The sequence below is a fragment of the Populus trichocarpa genome, chromosome 13 (assembly GCF_000002775.5).
Source record: "Populus trichocarpa isolate Nisqually-1 chromosome 13, P.trichocarpa_v4.1, whole genome shotgun sequence".
Taxonomy (NCBI): domain Eukaryota; kingdom Viridiplantae; phylum Streptophyta; class Magnoliopsida; order Malpighiales; family Salicaceae; genus Populus; species Populus trichocarpa.
In genome coordinates this window covers 11,244,974-11,267,589 of record NC_037297.2, presented here as the reverse complement: position 1 = coordinate 11,267,589, position 22,616 = coordinate 11,244,974, and the positions used below count along the sequence as shown (strand labels likewise).

At 31.8% G+C, this 22,616-nt stretch overlaps 2 protein-coding genes across 4 annotated transcripts; both read right to left on the bottom strand.

Moving 5' to 3' along the window:
* Positions 1-4,032: 4,032 nt before the first annotated feature.
* On the bottom strand, positions 4,033-10,824 carry LOC18104311 (amino acid permease 8). 3 transcript variants are annotated; one of them, XM_024583192.2, is made up of 6 exons: positions 10,615-10,824; positions 7,079-7,312; positions 6,692-6,785; positions 6,058-6,415; positions 5,746-5,967; positions 4,033-4,550 (listed from the first exon to the last, which is right to left on the bottom strand). In XM_024583192.2, the coding sequence occupies exons 1-6, from the start codon at positions 10,658-10,660 to the stop codon at positions 4,122-4,124; spliced, it is 1,383 nt and encodes a 460-aa protein (XP_024438960.1). In that variant the 5' UTR covers positions 10,661-10,824; the 3' UTR covers positions 4,033-4,121. The 3 variants fall into 3 exon arrangements, 2 of the variants coding, with proteins under 2 accessions (XP_024438960.1, XP_024438959.1); XM_024583191.2 differs by lacking the exon at positions 10,615-10,824 and adding an exon at positions 9,372-9,892; XR_002977249.2 differs by lacking the exons at positions 4,033-4,550; positions 5,746-5,967; positions 6,058-6,415; positions 6,692-6,785; positions 10,615-10,824 and adding an exon at positions 7,886-9,892 and having other exon boundaries at positions 7,165-7,312.
* Positions 10,825-14,696: 3,872 nt separating this feature from the next.
* Positions 14,697-20,417, bottom strand: LOC18104312 (amino acid permease 4). Its single transcript, XM_052446284.1, has 6 exons — positions 20,062-20,417; positions 16,371-16,604; positions 16,155-16,248; positions 15,683-16,040; positions 15,343-15,564; positions 14,697-15,255 (listed from the first exon to the last, which is right to left on the bottom strand). The coding sequence occupies exons 1-6, from the start codon at positions 20,225-20,227 to the stop codon at positions 14,821-14,823; spliced, it is 1,509 nt and encodes a 502-aa protein (XP_052302244.1). The 5' UTR covers positions 20,228-20,417; the 3' UTR covers positions 14,697-14,820.
* Between the last annotated feature and the right edge of the window lie 2,199 nt (positions 20,418-22,616).

Sequence of the window (22,616 nt, the reverse complement as noted above, 5' to 3'; positions counted from 1 at the left end):
AATATCCTTAAGGACAGTATCTATACACGTCTCGAGTTTTGTTTGCTATTTTATTTTTTTATGTTCTTCGTTCCTGATTTTAATTCTAACAATTATTGTTCACAATTTCATAGATCACTATGGATTGGTGCAGTAATTATTTTTAAAAAAATTCAATTTGATTCTCGAACTTTTATTTTGAATCATTTAGTCCTTTTGAGCCCAAATTAGCTCTCAATTATATTTTTTTTTTTAGGGAAGGTTGAATTCAAAGACATATGACTTAAGTTAAGAAACAAATAGGTGAAACAAGTGGCATGGAAGCTTTGAAATTTGTCGTAAAAGCTCATTTTTTCACTCCATCTTTTAGCTCTTAGGTAACTGATTCCTTTAGTTTTCAAAAATTCAATTTTTGTACCAAACTTTATTTTTTTTATTTTTTCAATTTTTTTTGTGGGAGGAGACAGAAGGACTCGCTGGATTCCAGTGTTGCGAGAGAAAGTTATCATTGGTAACGATTCTGATCACTAAAATGGTCGATTTGTATGTCAAATGATACCATATGATGAGAGGAGTTCAAACTAGGTGTGGTTTTTTTTTTTTTTGTACTTTGAAAGTGCGTCTAAAAAACATATCGAAACTTTGGGAAGATTTTTTTGTTTCAAGTTGATTTTGGGTTTTGAGTTGTTTTTTGGCTTTTTTTTTTAGGTAATAGATTGGTTTAACAAGGTTTTTGGAATGCTTTCATATTGTTTTAGTCAAAATGAGTTGAAAATGGATTTCTGGGTGAAAACAACATGAACACTATTTTTCTGACCACCACAATAAATGAAAACCTAAGAATCCAAATGACGCATTATCTATGATTTTTCAAAAGAAATTGGGCTCCCTATTGACTTAAAAAATAAAAATAAAAGGCCCTTGTGTGAGACATTTCTTGATGGGTCAAGCGCTTGGCCTGGCTTACCGGGCCAAGTAGCACCTAACCTCATTCTTTTCTGTTTTTTTTTTAATTAATATTTTTTGATATGTTTTTTTTTTTACATAATTTTTAAGTTTATGTTTTAATTAATACCCTTTCTTTGTGATTTTTTTGACTTATTTAGATTTTTTTTGAATGGCGATAAATTTTTTATTATATTGGGTATATTTAATTTTTAAAGATGTCAATATGATTCATATATAATTTTTTTATTTTATATAGATTAAATTTATTTTTTAAAATTAAACATGTTTTATTTTTTTCTCATATTTTTAATATGTGCAGCCTTAGATAGTATTTTTTTTTTTCCTTTGATTTTATTCAATAAATTTCATAGTATTTTTTCCTTTTATTTTACACAATCAGGTAAATGATCCGTATTGAATATCTTTATCTACATTTGTCTCTCAATTTTATTTAGTTTTGTTTTATTTATCGTCACTTTTTTTTCCTATTAAATTATCCTGATCTCATGATATAGGAAGCATGATAGACATGACCTGGACATATCTTATGTCGAGGTCACGAGTTTCACGTGATAGCTCAGCTTTGTCTAGGGCAATTTTTTTTATTTGTTGTTGTTACCATATTTTTTATTGTATTATTAAATTCATCAAGATTTAACCTAGTTATCGAATTTCTCTAACTTCTTTAAAAACATAATTGTCTCGTAATTTTTTTTGTTAAAAAAAAATTAGTTTGACCTACAACATTGCGCGAGCCACCAATCTAATATTATAAACTAAAAGAGATAGAGGTTTTACTGTAGCGTTTTTATTGTCCATCGTCATCCCCTCTTATATCATTGTAGTGAATTTTTACTGTAGTAAATTTTTTGAAAATTTTCAATTTGGTCCTCTAACATTTATTATGAACAATTAAGCCCTATTCAGCCCAAATTAAAACCCAATTGCATTTATGTTTTTTTTTTTTTTTGGAAGGAAGGTTGAAAATTTGAATTGAAAGACAGTGGACTGAAGTGAAAAAAAATGAGTAAAATAGGTGGCGTCTTTTAAATTTGCAAATTTCATTTTAGTCCCCCATCTTTTAGTATCAAACTTCATTTTCCTTTTTTTTTAGTTTTTTTAGGACAAAGAGTGGGTCGACAGATTCTAGTGTAGAGGGAGAAATTTGTTGTTAGCAATGATTTTGGCCACTAAAACATATGATGAGGGGAGTTAAAATTAGGTGTTGTTTTACCTTGAAAACACCTAAAAATAGTTTTGAGGTCAGGAAGATTTTTTGTTTCGGGTTGATTTCAGGTTTTAGGGTTATTTTTGTGTTTTTAGAGACAAAAAGTGGGTCGACAGATTCTAGTGTAGAGGGAGAAATTTGTTGTTAGCAATGATTTTGGCCACTAAAACATATGATGAGGGGAGTTAAAATTAGGTGTTGTTTTACCTTGAAAACACCTGAAAATAGTTTTGAGGTCAGGAAGATTTTTTGTTTTGGGTTGATTTCAGGTTTTAGGGTTATTTTTGTGTTTTTAGAGACCATAAATTGGCTCAACAATGTTTCTACGGTGTCCTAGATATTTTAAGTAAAAAATGGATTGAAATGAGTTTTTAGGTCAAAAGAACAACAACCTTGTTTTTTTGGCCACCCAGTTGCCAGATTGTAGGATGTGTCGTATTTTTTTTTCGAACAATTAGGGCAGACGAGCAAATAGACAAACGACATGTTGTCTGTCCCATTAACTTAAGAAAAAAATTTAAAGGCCCGCGCACAAGCCTTTTCTTGCTCTACCAAACGCTTGGCCTGGCTTACCATGCCTAGTAACGACCTCATTCCTTCTTTTTTTAATTTTGAATTCTTTTAATTAATGCTTTTTTATGTATTTTTTAAAATAATTTTTAAATTTATGTTTTAATTAATACTCATTCTCTATAAATTTTTGGTCTTATTTAGCCTTCTTTAAATAATGATTATATATTTTATTATATTTAGTGTATTTAGTTTTTAAAATTGATGATATGATTCATCTGTAATTTTTATATATTTTTTATATAGATTAGATATTTATTTTTTATAATATTTTTAATATATGCAACCTTGCATAACATTTTTTTTATTCAATAAATTTTATGTGTGTCTATTTCTATTACAAATTGATTTAAATAAAAATAGTTTTTTAACACAATCACGTAAATGACTCATGTTGTGATATTAAATACCTTAATCTACATTTGTCTCTCAATTTTTCCATTATATTTTTATTTATCATTAATAACATTTTTCATTTATTTACACAATGGTTTGTGATTTATATAATTTGATGCTTGCATAAGTTTTTTTATTTTTATTTATGATTTTTTAATGTAAAAAGCTGTTGAAAAATTCTACATATTTAATTTTTATCACGTATTGGTTTTTTTAGTTTCACGTTTCAATCCAAGTTAATAATGCATTGTTTTTTTTTTATTTTAATCCTCATTCTTTTGATTTTTTGACTTTTTCTTAATAGACTATTGAATATTATTTTAAAGACTACTCAACACAACTACATGCTGATGGAAGGTAGCATGGGTGGGATTATGGGAACCAAATTAATGGACGATTGCATGGATCCTCATCTTCCTTTCAGAAAATTTTGCCGCACTTATGAAATTATCCTTCTCAAAATATTTTCTTCATTGCCACACTTAATGGTGTTTCTGGAATAAATGTACTTGATTGATCATTTTTCAGAAATATATGAGAACTCAAACAGAAAAAATGGAAATATAATAACTCAAGTGGAAATCCGACAAAATACGTGCACTGCATTGGTCTAATATATTTTGCAATATTCAAGATCGGGATCAAGATCAACCACAAGAATTTCAACTCTAGACCATAAAAAAAAGCCTGGCTTGCTATCTTCAGGTGAAGGGAAAATATAGCAATGTATACGAGTGAAAGCATCTTCAAGGCTAAATTGTTAATAGCTTGCTAGCTTTTTTAGGAATATATATATAGAAATAGCTTTTACGGGAGAGAGGAGGTATTTTGGCTATGCTTTTACCTCCTGAGTTGGAGATGTCCTGACATATCAGTCACGAGATCAAAAGATAACATGTTATCGGCAAACATTTATGATAACTGTCTCAAATTTTGATTAGAAAACATTGGCAAAAACAAATGTCAAACAAGTGCCAGCACCAACAAAGGGATTGCTGCCTTATATCTCAATATGGAACAGTCTTGCCTTCTTAAGAAACTCTACCATACCTGCAACTGAACCAATTCCAGAGACGACAGTTACAATCAAGCACACGAACCCTAAGGCTTGGAGACCAAACCAATGGCAGCTTCCTCTCTTGATCTTGGCCTGCACTATGTACATGCTTATCGGAAAGTAGACTGTTAATGGCCAGAAGGAAACTGAGCCGAGAAGACCGAGAATTGCATTGAAAAATGGAAACATCATTGCAACTGCAGTTGTGATAACAACGAAGATTGGGCGTAGAAACAACCTGTTTATAGTCAAGTGAAGGGAACCTTTTCTCGAGCATGGGAATCTGATGGTGTAGATTTTGTTGAAAGATGATGTTGGCCATCTTGACCCAATCCATTTTTCATTGATAGCAAAAAGTGGTTGAGCATACACCTGCGAAGAGCAATGACAACAAAATTTGGACTGAAATCAAACATCATGCGAGGTGGCAAGTTTAATAATCCATTCAAAGAAAATGAAAGAAACCAAAGTACTTGAATATTCAGGATGACTGGCGTACATAAATTTCTCAATAATTTTCATGAAAATGGATCTTTCTACAATTGTCAGAATGGACAGAGAGCATGTACCGAATATCCAAATATAAAAACCATATGGTGTCATTTCATGAAATTATTGATTTCAAGTAAATCCATGTTAAATAAGTTTTCAAGAATCTGTTCAGAAATGATTAACTGCGATCAAAATTTACCAGCTTTACGGTTTCAGCTGATATTGAAAACACATGCACCTAGAAAGGAAATTTTCAATCCATTATCAAAAAGATACAAAGTATAGTCAAGTATCCTTCATACCATGTATGTAAAAGTGCAACTTTCAGAACAGAACGGATCCAGTTCAGACATGAAATTCAGCTAAGAGAAGAAATATGTAGCCAATAATTAGATGGTGTAAATTAAGGCGTCGTCGCAATGCTGGAAATCCAGTGACTTTAAGCAATTTGCTTCCTTGTAATTTTGAAAATATCTCAAAGTTGTTCACTATACCCACAAGTGCATTGGACAAAAACTAATATTAAGAAAGGCTAGCATAGACTTTAACAGGCTTAAGGCTTAAGGCTACCTTAGTTAGCAGCAAAGCTTCAAATCAATAACAGAGATAAATTTGTTGCATCAAGCATGGGATATTTTGTGCATTACAACATAATTTTAGCCACTTGGATCCTACAAATTATAGCAGAATAATTGTAAAGAAAACAGTCTGCCTCTATATACAAAAAATAGATCATTGATGCAAGAAAATAACTAAAATGCTAATTTTTATTTATAAATAATTCTGTTTGGTGCATTAGGAGAACTTAAAATTAATAACCAAATTGTGCAACTACATGTCACTGCGTAGAATGTGATAACATCAGCTTTACATTCAATCAACCTAGATGCAATTGAAGTCTTGACACTTGAATGTGAATAGCCTCCACCAGTAACTTGCATAATAAAGAGGGAAAGTACTATTGAATTTCAACGAAATGTGAAGCATCATAACTGCAAAGGCCAATTCGTGTAGTTGTTTTGCAAGCAAGTGTGAGCACATATACATGACAAGGAGGGATTGAGCACGGATATACCTGATAGGCCCCAATTAGATGTATAATTACAGCAATGTTGGCCATGTCAACAAGCCAAAATGGTTCATAAAATCCGGAGAGAATATTTCCAGGAACATCATTTCCAAATGCGGCATAACCAATGCATCCCAGAGAAATGTAAAAGAATGCTGTCCCAACAACAACATACATTGATACTCTCTTCATCACTTTATTTTCTGGTGGAACTGACTTCAGGGTATCCTTTAGGAAATTGGTTTATATAATCAGGATGGGTAATTGTTGAAAATGACTATAAGAAATGAAAAACAATTTTAGGTTAAAGTGCAAAACCTGAATTTCTAGGAGTAGCATGCAGTAAGTATAGGCCAAAGCAATGTTTCCAAGAGCTTGAAAAGCTTGCCAAAATCTTTCTGACGTAGCTTCAGTATTTACCACCATCGCTACCATGAGACTTCCTTTAAACTCATGGTTTGAGGATAGTTTAGCAGTAGATAGACATAATGCTATGAGCGCATATGCAAATGATGTGACTGATGCAATTACTGAAAGGATTGCCACTTTTTCCAAGTTTGGGCATTGAGATAGAAATATTTCTATTGCTCCGTATATAAGCATATAGAGATTTCCTGACACTCCACATTTTGCATTATGTCCCTTGTCATGAAAACAAGTTGACCTCTTTACAGACCTATTCAGAAGATGAAACAGAAGCATTAGCTACAACATCTTAAGCACTTGCACACAGTTGAATAAGAAGGAATGTCTTATGCTCAATTCATGGGTATCACATACACGTGAAACTTTTAAGATTGTGATGTTCAGAAATAAATTGTTTAGGCTTATGCAGCAAAGCTGTAGATGCACTAGAAGAGAGTTCAAGAACTACAATATACCAACACACAATCAAGAATAAATTGCAACAGATCAATGTATTTTATCAAAAACGTTTTTTGAAGCAACTCACGCTATGCTAATGGCAGTTGTAACTGTGTAGCCAATCATTGTTCCCCATAATATTGAATACTGCAATATTCCACAAATAAGTTCACTCTTAGGACCTGCACAAACCGAAAGTAATTACTGTTTGACATATAATACATGACAAGCCATGATTTCAGGTGGAAAGTATAGAACCCTGATATTTTGTGAAACTTTTACTTTGTGCCTTGTATTACTGTGGTTATTGTGGTCCACTCAAGTCTTCTACAGGTTATGGACAATAAGAATGGAAATAAACAGAAAATCGAAGTGATTTATATTAATTACATTTTATAAAAAGGAATATATGCATATAAAACAATTTATTTTGGGAATCATTATAACAATGCACATTAAAAGGATAGATACATACCTAAAAGTTCTCTCACAGCATGAATGTACGTATAGTTTCTTTTTCCAGTTACTGGATCTGGTGTTCTATAGCAATCACATAGAAGAGAGGCAATATAGTATGTAACAATGGCAAAGAAGACGAGGACGAAGGGGCCAAGGATCCAACCCAATTGAGCAACACTCCAAGGCAATGCTAATATGCCAGCACCAACAACAGCCGTAAAAGCATGGGCTGTAGCAGTCCACAAGGTACCTAAATCACAATGAAACACGGTAAGTGATTGTCATAACCTGAACATTATATAAGAAATAGAGAATGTGAAAAGGTAAAAGTATATGCATTTTTTTGTTAGCCGCGTGTCATATAAATGAGCATATTTCTAGGTCAGCCCTCATTGAAGTATCATCTCATGTGTCTCAAGTGTCTGAAGGTTCTCTTAATTTGGGTCAGCCTATTATTTTGTGCGAATATGATTCTAGTTGTTATTCATCAAATGAAGCCACTAGTACGTGCTCTTACTAGTTGCAGGTTAATCCTGATTATACTATATTCTATGACATGTTACCTGATTACACTAGCCAAAACAAGTGGGCATCATTTGCAGAAATTAACATGTTATTACCGCAAAACAAGAAGTCATTGATCCCAGATGACGTTTCTAACATGGAACATAAGTAAAATTACATGATAAATCATGAAGTGGAGATGATGTTCGACTGATACGGGATGCTTATTTTTTTATGTTCACATTGACATGATATTCAATTAATATACGATCCTCAAAATTTGGGAAGCGAATAGGTGGAGCAAATATCAAATTCTCACTCCATATGGACTATATCTTGATCTACCAAGACAAATGGTGCTTGTATCCTGTAGTTGGATCAACATAATCCATTGCTGTGGACCAAATTCCCATAGTTTCTCAAGTGACCATTCATTGCTTCCAGCAACTTGTATAGCTCTTTAACTTTTGGATGTGCTTTTTCACCCTTGCGGAATTCATGAACCAGACCATCAACTTCAATTGAACTACACCCTGGAGTCTTTTTTATGTTTCTTTCTTTCATGGCCTTTCTCCATTTCAAAGCATCTCTCCATCTATTTGCAGAGGAATACATGTTCGACATGAGTGTATATGCACCATCTTTCCGGGGCTCCACCTCTAGGAGTTTTTCCATTACACTTTCCCCAAGCTCAACCTTCGCATGCATCTTGCAAGCTCCTAGTAGTGCCCCCCAAACAAAAGCATCAGGAGCAATTGGCATATTCTGTATGAACTCTTGTGCCTCACTTATTAGTCCAGCACGACCCAAAAGGTCAACCATACAACCATAGTGCTCTGCTTGAGGTTCTAGGTTGTAGACCTTGGACATGTCCTCAAAATATCTCCGTCCTTCTTTCACCAACCCTGCATGACTACACGCGGAAAGAACACCCACGAATGTTACTTCATCAGGTTTTATGCCTGTTCTGGGCATTTCAGAGAAGATAGATAGCGCACTCTCTACTTCCCCGTGCATTGCCAAGCCTACAATCATTGCAGTATACGAATAAACATCTCTTAATTTCATGGCTTGGAACACTCTCAAGGCTTGATCGATGCTTCCACTCTTTGCATACATATCCACAAGAGCGTTCCCAATAAACCCATCTGCCCTTAGGTGACTTTTATCTATATAAGCATGAACCCACTTTCCAAGATCAAGCATTCCAAGATTTGCACAAGAATTCAACACAGCAACCAAAGTGACATCATCTGGTTTCAATCCCACCTTTTGCATCCGCCTAAATACATCCAATGCCTCTTTAAATTGTCCTTGCTGAGCTAGACCAGATATCATTGAATTCCAAGAAACTACATTTTTAACAGGCATCTTATCAAACATGTGCCTAGCAAAACCAGCTTCCCCACATTTTAAGTACATGTCCACCAATGCATTGCCAAGGAAAACATCCGAATCAACATTCACCTTAAGGTGAACCATATATTCATGGATTTTCCTACCCAAACTCAAGTCTCCCAGCTTGGAGCACGCGGAAAGAACAACAACTAAAATCATATTGTCCGGTCTTAAATTTGCTTGGCACATCCGAAAGAAAGCCGAAACGGCATCTATTGGAAATCCCATCTTGAGATATGCTTGAATGAGCGCGGTCCACGAGACCAGGTCCCTAACAGGACCTTGCTCAAACAGCTTCTCGACAACGTCGAGCATTCCGCAGACAGCATAAAGCCTCATAAGAGTGTTATTAACATACACATTTTCCATGAAAAACATTTTAATACAATGAGCATGAATCTGCTGACCTTCCCAAAGAGCCAAAGAATGGGAGCATGCCTTAAGAACAAAGGGGATAGTGTACGTATCAGGAATAATGCCCTTTATCAGCATTTCCTGATACAAGTGAAAAGATTGCATAGAAGTTGATGACATGCGTTGGATTAAGGCATTGTAAGCATAGACATCAGGTTTATCCCATTGCTTAACAAGAGAGTGAGCATAGTTAAGGTTTTTGTCATTTGGGGGGCTAAGGAAATGGTTTAGTTGTAAGAGTGAGTAGATGAGTTTTTTAGCATAAATGTGGTGAGTTTGAGACCTTGGTGTTTTGATGATGAAGGCATGGATTTGTTTGAGCTGTGATACAGATTTACAATAATGGAGTTTAGAAAGAAGAGATAATTCTTGTTGGGAAGAAATAGAATTAGGGTTGTTCTGGGGTTGTGGCGTTTTCGAAGCTGAGTAAATAGTAGTGGTGGTGGTGGGTTGTGACAGTGTTGTTGCAATTCTCATTTTTCCGGGAGCCGAGGAGGCTGTGGCTGCACTTCTTCTTGATAAGATGATATAATGCAATTGCGACCAAGTTTTAATTTTATTTATTTTTTTTTAATTTTAAATTATTTTTATTTTAAATTAATTTTTTTAATAATTTTATTTTATTATATATAAAAAAAAAATCATTTTAATACTTTTTTAAATAAAAAAATCTTAAAAAACAATCGGTACGAAACACCATTTAAAGTCAACTAATTTTGCTGCGGGCCACAAGGCCTGTACTCACTGGATCCTGGCCTATATCTTGTAAGGGGCCTTAAGCCCTGTATGGTGGACTAGTTGGGCCCAGCCTAAGGAGTTAGATCTGAAATCAAAATATACACCAGCCCAATAAGGCAATGATAACTTTATGAGTTAGCACCCGCTCTGAATTTTGTTTATGAAAAAAGAATGATAAAAAAAAAAAATCCAATTTTAAATTTTCGAGTGAGAAAAGCGTGACAACTCTGTAACAGAAATAAAAAGGCAGGGTGAAAAGGGGAAACAGAGAATCTTCCGCTAGGGTTTGTGATGCAGTTCTTCAAAAGGGGAAAACAGTCAAGTCACCAATTTGTCGACATGAAACTGATCTCCTCAGAACGAAGAGAAGAAAAAGGCCAGAACACATGGAAATATCAACCTCTATCCATGAAAATGAGCGATAAGAAAAAAGAACAGAGAAACCACAGGGACATGCGGAGACTACTTGATGAAAATGGTGATGAAAGATGGTGGTACCTGTTCTAACGCGTCCATCATCCCCTGCATCCATCGCCATTTCCATTGAACCAGTCCAGCCACGAACAAGCGAAAGAGGAAGTGAAAGAAGGAAATGAGAGAGATGGGAAGAGTAGAGTGCGTGCAGAAGGGTGCAGGCTTGTTGATGAAATAGCACAGGGAGGGAGAGACTGCGCTGTGGCCTGTGCCTCGTGGCTTGTGGAGGAGGTGTTTTAGAAGTGAATGTTATTTATACATGGAGCCCACGGAAAGAGAGTCGAAGGAGGTCTAGTTAGCAAATAACACCTGCTCACTGTTGCTGAATTTAGGGTTGCAACTCATATTTTTATTTGAAAATATATTAAAATAATATTTTTTATTTTTAAAAAACTATTTTTAATTTCAGTATATTAAAATAATTTAAAAATATTAAGAAAGATATTAATTTGAAATAAATAAAAAAACAAAAATAGCTGCGCTTAATTAGTAAGATACTGTATTTGGTATCTCTCCAATTTATAACACCATGCATAGAAACAATATGCATGCATGGTGATGCCAGGTGGTCGTCGCTGCTCGTTCCTTCTTCCAATTAATTACCACAGCACAGAATTCGAGAGTGTGTTTTTGGTTGTATTATACCCCCAGCCAAACAAGACTGATAGTGTTTCTAAACGTGGTTGTAATTATTTTTTAAAATATTTTTTATTTTAAAATTTATTAAAATAATATTTTTTATTTTTTAAAAATTATTTTTTAAATTAGTACATTAAAATAATTTAAAAACATCAAAAATATATTAATTTAAAATAAAAAAATTCAAAATATTTCAAAAATATTTTCCAAAAGCAGTGCAAACACTGTCTATAAAAGAAAATATGACCATGTTCAATGAACCTAAATTGCTCTGCTCTCTCCCTGTTTTGCTTCCCAATAAAATGCGCTCTCTTTTTCCCATTATCTCCATGCATACTCTCGAGTGTCATTTCTCCTTGTGGAGGTAGTTTTTTGTGCCAGGTTTCTCCCATTAATCCGTGCGGCTCCATGCTAGATGTGCCTCATTCTAAGAAAAAAATTAATAATAAAAATTAATACTTTTGAAATTTCGTGATAGAGTTTTATTTTTAAGATTTCCTTTAGATCCAATACATTTCAAAATATATTTTTTATTATTATTATTAAAATGAATGTTCAGGTCAGTTTGCATCCACATCAACTATTCACGAGCTTTGAAGTTAATAATTATATAACTCTTCAGTGATTATTATATTAACAATTACCGAATGATTATATTAAGTGGATGGGTATTTAAACAAACAGCATTAATTACTCAATTATCATTTCTTCTTAATTAATGCTGGTAAATTTTGAATTCAAAAAATAAGGAAATCTTTTTTATCTTTAACTCTATCTCTATAGGAATAAAGAGAAAATGATAATTTCTTTCCTGGGATTCTTAAATTCATTTTAAATAATTAATTTAATTTTTAAATTGTGAAACTTTTATCAGCTCTAGAGTAGTGATTGTTGAACTTTTATGTTTCATTAAATCAATGTGTTTCATTTATTGGACTGAAATAAAATCCATCACAAAATCAAATCATCTTTTGAAGAAGTATTATCATTAGAAAACAAATTATTAAATAATTAGTTAGTGTTGAAATCTCCAAACTAAATACCCAAGAAATAATTATTTTAAAAATTAAAATCATTGATTATTCAAAGTTCAAACAGAGTTTTTTGTCTTTTTATTTTTTTAATAACAGTGAAATTACTGTATTGCTCTTAAAAAATAAACAATTAGAATTTTTTGTCTAGAGGTCGTCTGGTAATTTCAATTTTATCATGAGCAGTTAAATTACACAGATACCCTTTATCATATAAATTTGTTAGTCTTAGTTTTAGGGACATGATTGTCATTTTCTAATGGTTTTTTTGTATTATTTTTTAGTCCTAAGGGTATTTATGTTTTTCTATAGTTTTATGAACAATTGAATTACTTTATTACCCTTACCCTTTAATATTTTTTTGCCTTGACTCAAGGGCTTGGTTGTAATTTCATAAGGGTTTTTTTTTTGTTATTGTTGTTTAGTCATAGGAGCATTTTTTGTTTTGTGCACATAAAAAAAAAAAAAAAGGTTTGTGCCGCGTGCCTTGGACGCGTCAATTGCTTTGCCGCCTTCGAGCAGCCCATGCTACTGACTACAGTGGTTGAAATCAAGCTTTCACCACATCATTTGATGCGTCCCGACGTCATTTTCCTTTCTGGGTGGTGTGTGTATGGTAGTGAAGTCTAGTTTGATGCTAATTGGCTTTTTTTTCCTCTTTTTTTTCCTTATCTTTCTTCCTCAAATTGCGTGCTACCCATGTAAAAAATTATATTAGCCCTTCAATTTATTTTTTTCTTTTAATTTAGTCCTTCTTCTCTTAATTGCAATTGTTTTATTTACATTGATTGTTTCTAATTGGATTTTATTTTCGGTCTCGTCCCTAGTTGTTTGATCTTGTTAGATTTTTTTTTATTAAATTTTATCTTTATTTTTTTAATTGATATTTTTTTTTTCAATCATTTTCTTGATTTATTTGTTTTTCTTCAATTCCATCCTTAGCATTTCTTTTCATTGAATCTTTATGTCAAGTTTGGTGCAATTCTTTTAAATGTTATTTTTTTAAATCATTTTCTTAATTGATTTGTGTTTTTCAATTCCATCCCTAAACATTTAATTTCATTTAAACTTTCCCTTAACATTTAATTTCAGTTGGTTTTTATTTGAATTTAGTCATAATTATTTTAATTGCTATTTGTTTTGTTTTGCATTGTTTTTTTATTGACTTTTTTCTTTAATTTCATCCATCAATATTTATTTGGTTAAGAATCTTGCTTCTTTGTTTTTTCAGGTTTGTCTTTAACAAGGTCACTCTAATTTCATGACCTGGGTCATAAATCTGAAAGATTAGTCCAGGTTAACTTTGATTTTTTTTTTAAGAATTGTTTTTCAAAAAGAATTCCGGTATTTTTTTTCACTTTTATATTTATAGGGTCATCTCAATTTCATGTCCTAGGTCACCGAAATTGAGACGACCTACGTTAAAAACTAACTTCAGATTTTATATATTTTTATTAATGCATTTGATCTTTATTATCATTTATTATATGTAAGCATTGATTTTGTGATTCATAGTTATATTTTTTACTTGATGTAAAAAAAACACATTAATAATATCAACACATTAGTTATTTTGTGTTGGAGAAAAACTTATTCGACTTACAGCTAAATGAGTTGAATAGATGCGTCAACACTTTGTTTTTTGTATTTATTGATACAAATAGTTTTCATAGGCTATTTAATTTAAAATTAGATTTAAAAAAATTAAAAAGCTTGCATATTTATTTTTTGTTTTATGCCAAAAAAATTCTTAATAGTTCACCTAACTAGTAAGAAATACTAAAACACGTGGGAAAAACATTGTGGACAATCCACAATGTTTTTTCCATTTTTCCCTTCAAAACTAGCCAAACAACTTGTTTTTGGAGATATTTTTGTCATTTCATAAGAGTTTATTAATTTGTCATTGCTATATTAATGGGGTTTTATTTGTCTTTGTGCTTTGTTATATACAGTAAAATAATTTTATTATTCTTAGAATTAAAATTTCAATATTAATAATAAAAAAGTTGCTGGTGAAGAGGGATTTTATTGATATTTCAAATTTTAATGTAAATAAAATTAATTGAATGCTCTCGGGATAAATAAATAAATAAAGCTTCTTGTAGGGCTTTTTCATCTCTTTTTTCGCAACTTGCCATCTACAATCTTGATGAACTGAAGCACCTCTGTTAGTTATCCCTAAGGATATCAATTTCAGCTTCCGTCTTACAATACGCTACATTTCTTTGTTTCATGGCAGTACGTTGTCTTTTGCTCTTTGCCTTTGTGTTCTTGGTTGTTGACACTAACATAATCGAAGAAAAAAAAAAACTTGACAAGAAATTTTGCTGGTATACCTAAACTGATCCAACTTTTTTGGGCTTGCTCCAGAATATAAGAACTCTGTGAAGTAGATCCGAACCTGCTGCATATATAGCACGAGCAACTGCTCTATTGTTTTCTATAAGAAAAAAACCCTCATATTTATGATAAATAAATGACAATTTATTTTCAAAGATTACAATTGCAATAATAACATCACTGCAAGTTATCTGAAAACGACAAGGATCTACACCATCTAAAGGTTAATATGAAATAGCTGGGCATGCTTAAGATGCTCTAGCATGCCAGCCACAGAACCAATAACAGAAACCAGTGAGACAACCAAGCACAATAAGCTCAGAACTTGAAACATTATCCATGTAGAATCTCCTCTCTTGATGTTTGCTTGAACCATGTACATGTTCAAGGGGAAGTAGACAGTTAATGGCCAGAAAGAAATGGAGCCCAGAAGACCCAAAATGGCATTGAAGAATGGGAACATCATTGCTACCAAAGTTGTAAAAATAACAAAACCTGTCCTTAGAAGAAGCCTGCTTGGTGTAAACTGAAATGAATAATCTTGTTTGCATTGCAACCTTACGGTATAAATCTTATTGAAGAAAGAACCGTGAGCTTGCCATCTTGTTGCAAGCGACTTCTCATTCATTGCAAAAATTGTTTGGGCAAACACCTGATCGTAAAGCAAGAACACATGGTCAGAACATCGAAAATGAAGGAACGTAAACTCCCACAAAATCAAGATTAGGGTACAGACTACCTGATATCCAACAATCAGATGTATGATCACAGCAAGATTTGCAATATCAACAAGCCAAAGTGGTTTGTAAAACCCAGTGAGATAATTTCCAGGAACATCAGCTCCAAAAGCAGCATACCCCATGCATCCCAAGGAAGTGTAGAACAGTGCAGTTCCACCAATGGCATATAATGTAACCCTCTTCATTGCCTTGTTTTCTGCCTGTGGCGACTTTAAGGTGTCCTTCACAGAAATTTATTAATTTTATTTTTTAAATAATGTCCATCAAAAAATTTGTTTATCAATTGAAAGGGAATTTTAGGGAGAGAGCAAAGGGGAATTTTAGGGGAGAGAGCAAAACCTGAATTTCGAGTAGCAGCATGGAATAGGTGTAGGAAAATGCAATATTACCAAGAGCTTGAAAGACCTGCCAGATTTTGGTGGATGTAGCCAAGTCCTCGCCGGCCATGGCAACCTTTATAGTCCCTTTAGCCTCATGTTGGATGGAGAATTTTGCAATGGATAGACACAGAGCAATGAGTGCATATGCAAGTGAGGTCAGTGTTGAAATTACTGAGAGAAATGTTACTTTTTCCAAGTTTGGAAATTGAGATAGAAGAATTTCCAACGCCCCAAAAGCAAGCATGTATGAATTTCCGGACACCTTACATTTTGCGTTAGCGCCTTTCTCATGGAAACAGGCTGACCTCTTGATTGTCCTAATAAATTCAAACCCAAATGGTAAAAACAATAGGAACAAAAAACACTAATCAGCTCATCAATTTTTGAAGCTGTAAATTGAAACAGCGAGAATTTTCGAGGAAGTGTCTCACGCTGTACTAATGGCAGTTGTTATTGTGAAGCCAATCATTATTCCCCATAGCATAGAATATTGCATTATACCACTGATCAGTACATGTTTTGGACCTGCACCAGTAAGATCTGCAAATTAGATCATTTAAAAACTCTAATCATACTGTTGCTTCCTTATCAAATACCAAAAAGGAGTGTAGAGAGAGCAAATTAGAAGAAGAAAGAAGAGCAAGAACCTAATAGTGCTCTGACAGCATCCATATACGTGTAGTTCCTCCTTCCTTTAACAGGGTCAGGAGTTCTATAGCAGTCACATAAAAGGATAGCTATATAATATGTAACAGCAGCAAAGAAAACCAGAAAAAATGGTCCGAGGATCCAACCCAGTTGAGCAACACTCCATGGCAGTGCCAATATTCCAGAACCGACAATAGCTGTGAAGGCATGGGCAGTTGCAGTCCACACAGTCCCTGTACACGCATGATAAATATTAGTCAGAGCATGTTATGGCTTGACGAGTCCAAAGAATCAACACGAAGATGGGTTTAAAATCTTTAACTTGGTCTCACTTTCTGCAATAGAGATGAGGTATTTCAAGTTTTTGAAAAATCAAGGTTCTTCAAACTTTACACCCACTTTTCTATGGACAGGGAGTGTTGCTTTCTTTCGAAATCTTGTGTGATATGTGTGTATGCGGAGAGAATGGGATAACGGTTGTGGTTTAAAGTGTTTTTTTTTAATATATTAAAATAATAATTATTTTTATTTTTAAAAATTATTTTTCACATCAGCACATCAAAATAATTTAAAAATATATATATAAAAAATTAATTTAAAACAAAAAAGTTTCAACCGTATTCTCAAAGATATTTTTACGTAATCATATGAAGTGAATGTCTATTTTTTTCAATTTCATTACTGATTTTGTTTTATCAAAATAATATTTTTTTTATTTTAAAAATATTATTTTTAATATCAATCACATTAAAACAATCTAAAAATATAAAAAAATAAAAAAAACTTATTTTCTTTCAAAAATATTTTTAAACATCAAAACAAACGAATTCTTAGTATTTAATCCATATATTAATTCTCAAATAAGCCTCCAGCGTATTTTATTTATCAATTAGGTCTCCTATTCTAAATCCGGTAAAGTTTTCCATCTAAAGTACCTGCTTTATGCAATCAAACGACTTCGTTTTTGGAAAGATTTTTTTTGGGGGTAAAACACTACAAAGAATTTAGACGGATGACTCGATTGACGATTTTTTATACGGTGGGGATCCAATTGACAAAAAGTAGATTGAGACCTAATCCGAGGAATAAGTAATAAATTGGGAGTAATATGAGGTTACTCATATATTACAGGTAGGATTTTAAATATAAGAGAATGAAACAAATGTATTTTTATATATCATATTTTTTTTATTGAAAAATAAAAAGATATTGTTTATTATTTATAAAATAAATTAAAAATATATGAATTGATAAATAAATTAAAAATATATGAATTGATAAATAAATAAAAAGTTGTTAATACTAATTACAACAAAAACTAAAGGGTGTGGGGAAATCACTATTACTCCACGCCCATAAATATTGTGGATTACAATAGTAATTCATTCTCTCTTTTTTTTTTTTTGATCATTTTTTCTTTGGTTTTTGATATTTTTTTTATCAATTTAGTCCTAACATTATATGTTTATTGGGATTTAAAATTGATGATTTATATTAATTTGCATTGTATATGGTTATCACGGATTGACGGGGTACCTTTTTTTTAATTGAACTAAAAAAATATTTTTAGAAAAAATCATGTTATTAAACTTTAAAAAACTCATAAACTTATTTGTGGATTAGACAGGTTAACCAGGTTCGTGGATTTAACGAGTTTTTTTTTATTTTATCCTTCAATATTGGCTTGATTCTGAATTGACTTTCATAATTTGTTTTGTTTATCTTTTTATAAGGTTATTGTGATCTAAAAACAAGTTTCGGTATTGTTGGTGTTTGATTTTACAATCGTCTATTTTTGTTATCATATAATTAAATAAAAAAATAACTTAAAAAACAAACAATTAATCCCAGTGATGTCCATGAACTTGTTCGCAGTTTGATATGTTGACCTAGATTATTCCATTCATAGGTTGGACGGTTTACCCACCAAACCCTATATGGGTTTTTTTTTTTGTTCCTTTAATTTTTTTAATTGATTTTTTATTTCATCTTTAAATATTAGATTGGTTGGAAAATAAACTTCATGATTTATTTTTATTTGTTTTTTATATAGTTATCACGATCTCAAACAAACATCTATTTTCGGGTTGATGGTCGATATCGTGAGCATCTATTTTTATCATATAAGCAAAATATTTTAAATAAAACAGAGTATGATTCAAAATGTTATCGTCACTATGTAGAATTCATGATCCGGGTCGCAAGGTGAACAATGTTTATTCAATATGACATTGTTTCAATATTTAAAAAATTAGCATCTTTAAGTTTTTTTAAAGGTAAGTCATGTTTTTACTAGTTATTCGAGTTGTGTTTAGACTTGTGAAATCGACTAATTCACATCAGGTCAACTCCGATTCGATTTAATTAGAAACTCAAGCTAGACAAGTAGCCAGGTCGGGAGGTTTTAAGATTAACTTGTTTGCCCAAGTTTAATGATATTTTCAAATAATCCCCACGATCTTGACATTCATTGCTAATAACAAAGAAATTTTATTTTATAAAAAACAGAAAACAAATACAACTAATTTGAGATAAAATGTAAAAGGAAAAAATATTTAAACCAAATTAAACTAATCTCTTCAGAACATTATAAAATAAAAAATAAATAAAAAGGTCAATAACTAGTTAAAAATTAAATTTAAACCAAACATTTAAAAAGAAGATAGAGAAGGTATCCGTCATTATTTAAATAAAAAAAATCAATGTAAAGAAATAAAAAACACTCACAAAAAAACAAAAAAAATCCAGCATTGTTAGGCATAAGAATTAGGCCCGCACACTTAGTTTTTAATAAAAAAAGCTCGGCGCGCTAGGCGTGGAAGCCCAAGTCCACGCCTAGCATGTTTTTAATTCCTTCTCAAGAACTGATGTCATTCTTTCCAATTTTTTTTAAAACAACGTGACAAGTTGCCTATTTGATAGTTTTTTTGTCATCTACGGTGATGAGAAAAAAATCGGGATGTCAAGTTTTGGACCCTTAAAACTTCATTTTCAGCTTATGCCTCGGTAATATTGATAAATTAATTTTCAATCCTAAAATATCTTCAAAAAAACAAATTTTAAATTCATAGAAAAACTAAAGAATTCTGATATTTTTTTTATAATATAGTTATAAAATAACATCACCTCCATTAAACTCTTATCAGGAAGATAAAATTTATCGACATGAAGATTGATCTTTTTTACTGTTATAATGCGACTATTAAAGCATTTTCTCTATTCTAAAAATGTAAAGAAAATAAAGTTTGGTAAAGAAATATGAATTTTCAAAACAACGAGAACCAAAAGATCAGAAATCTAAAATTTAAAAGATTAAACTGAGATTTTTGTGTTAAAATCTATATGGGGCATTTTTTTTCTTTTGTCAAATGTGTTCTTTCAATTTTGATTTTCAATCCCACATGAATCTTAATTTTACAAGATCAAAGGTTAATTCGTCATCATCGAACACCTCTTAAAACTCATAAACATGGTAGTAAAACAAAATAATATCATATGATCATATGAATGCCTACAACAAACTAAACTGAAAGAAATAAAAGGAGAAGGTGAAAAGGAAACGAAGATGGTGAAAGATTTCTATGAATATTATAGCATATCAAGTTCACTAACTTCAAAATCACCAGATTTCCAGAGGAGAAAAAACAGTTTATACTAGCAGATTAAGATGATATCCTGGCACTTGGTTACCTGTTCTGATGCGCCCATCATCAGCACTACTCGCATCCATCTCCATTGACTCGAGAGAGGCAGAAGGAAGAGCAAAAGTGAAAGAAATGAAAAGGGAGAGAATTAGATATGTGGCTGTTAGACAAAGATTGAAATCCCACACTTGAGGTTGAAGCTGCAGCTGCATGGCCACCAGCGCTGGCCATTATTTGTAGCAAGTCGTAAGAGCTCCCTGTTCTTGGCAAATGGCAACGCTGTTACATATGCCTCTTTGCTTGCTGCTAACGTCGTTTATGTAGTCAAAGATTCCATTCATCAATCTAATTATTGTTCCGGATTGAACGACCTCACTTTTTTTCTTTTTTGGGAGTACGTACGTTCTGCCGTTCTGGCTAGGGAAGGAATATGCCCACCACCACCTGTTGAACAGCTATCCATTTATGATTTAAATTTGTCAAAGAAAAACAAAATTCGAAGAAAGATGATCTAAACATACGGGAGCCCACATGGTAACTCTAAAATTTATGTCAAAAGGAATTTTAATTCAAAAGTTTATTTTATTTATTTTCTAGTGTTTGTACTTAGAGAGAAGAGCGAACCTCACTGAAAAACTATGAATAAAAAGAATGTTGTCAATTGATCTCATTTTGACAATAAAATAGAAAGAACATGGTGTTATCGAATTCTGTTTGACGAGAGTTCATTTAGATGTTTTTAATCTTAAACTTGCTAGTAAAAAAAGTTGTCGATTGAGATTGAGGAGGATTTGTTTTTTCAGATTTGATTTTATGTTCTTCGTCCATTTTAGGGTGTTTTGAGTTGATAAATTAGTTCATTTACACTATAAAAAAGTTTATTAGGTGTTGTTTAGTGCAAAAGAAATTGAAAAATAAATACATGTCTTAAAAAACCCTTGCTTGATTGTCTAACTACCAATCCGATAGTCGAAAACTTGGTTTGTAGATAACAGGTCATCTACTTCTTCTTTTTCATCCGCTCCTTGTAGCCAAATAAAAACAATTAAATCAGCTCAAGCGCATCTAGGCTCTTAAGATGGTGAAGCGCGCAAGTTTGGATTGTTAGCCCAACAACACCTAGTATTTTTTTAATTTTGATTTTTTAAAACCTTTATTTAACACCCTTCATCTTTTTATTTATTTATTTTTTACTTTTCATAAGTTGTTTTATTTAAATTTTAATTCATACTCCTTCCTTTTTTATTATTTAGTTCATCTTTTTTAAATATTTTTTTATTTTTATTTGTTTTCCTTTGCATTAGATTTTTTAAAATTCTCATTAATACCCTTTCTCATATATATATATATATATATATATATATTTTGAAATTTTTTGGTTCACATTTTTTCAATAGTAGTTAATTTTTTAGGAAAAATTACCCCTAACATCCTATAAAATAGATTGAATTGAAGTTGTCTATCGAGTTTTTTAAAATTACACTTTTCAACCTTGGTCAACCCAAATTTTTAAAATTTATAAAAAAAAAACTAAAATAACCCCATATATAATATAAACAAAAAACACACACTAATAATTAGGTCACCTCTCTCTCTCTCTCTCTCTCTCTCTCTCTCTCTCTCTCTCTCTCTCTCTCTCTCTCTCTCTCTCTCTCTCTCTCTCTCTCTCTCTCTCTCTCTCTCTCTCTCTCTCTCTCTCTCTCTCTCTCTCTCTCTCTCTCTCCAATTAAAAAACAATAAAGAACTTTTTGATTCTCCAAAATTGAAGAACAAAAACTTCAACTTTAATTAATTTAATCAAACATCTTTTGTTCACAAATGAGTATTTAACAAGTATGTTTTAAGCTTTTTTTCTCTCCAAATTATGGTTTAGAAATCAATGATAATGCATTATGTGTGCTGTAAAAGAGTGATTATTAAATTGTTTATTATCTTTGTACATTAAAAAAAACCTCGATTTTGTTATTTTGCAACTTCAATCCTAAAAAGGCTATAAATTCCTACAAAATTGACTTATTCTTCTTGAATCGACATAATCAACATAAAATACCTGATTTGATTATTGGGTACCTTTATTATTGTTTAATTGAACACTTAAAAAAAACTCTAATTTTCATTTGAATTGGTCACTATTCCTGAAAACCCTAATTGATTAATCTTTCTTAAAACATGGATTATTGTGCAATAAACACTTCTATTATGTTAAACCATTATTGAAAATATTTAGTAATTTTTTTGTGCAAAGCTTAAAAAAAAACCCTATTGTTTTATGCTGGATTGATGTAATTAACCTTCTATTAACTATGATTTACTATTGTTTAACATAATTAGCAAAAACAAAAATAACAATGTTATGGAAAACATGGTTATCACTTTAAGAAGTATATTAATCAGTGGGAAATTATCAATGGTGCTTTAGATTCAAAAGATGAATGAAAAGTTAGCAGTGATGATGATGTTATTGAAGTTTTTGAAAAGTTTGATAGTGATAGTAGTGATGAGTTTGTTGATGAGGACACTATTAGTAGGGGTAAAAAAACTTAGAAAGATGAAGATTGACCATATCAATGTGATAAGTTTAAGGTTGGAGTTAATGGTTTC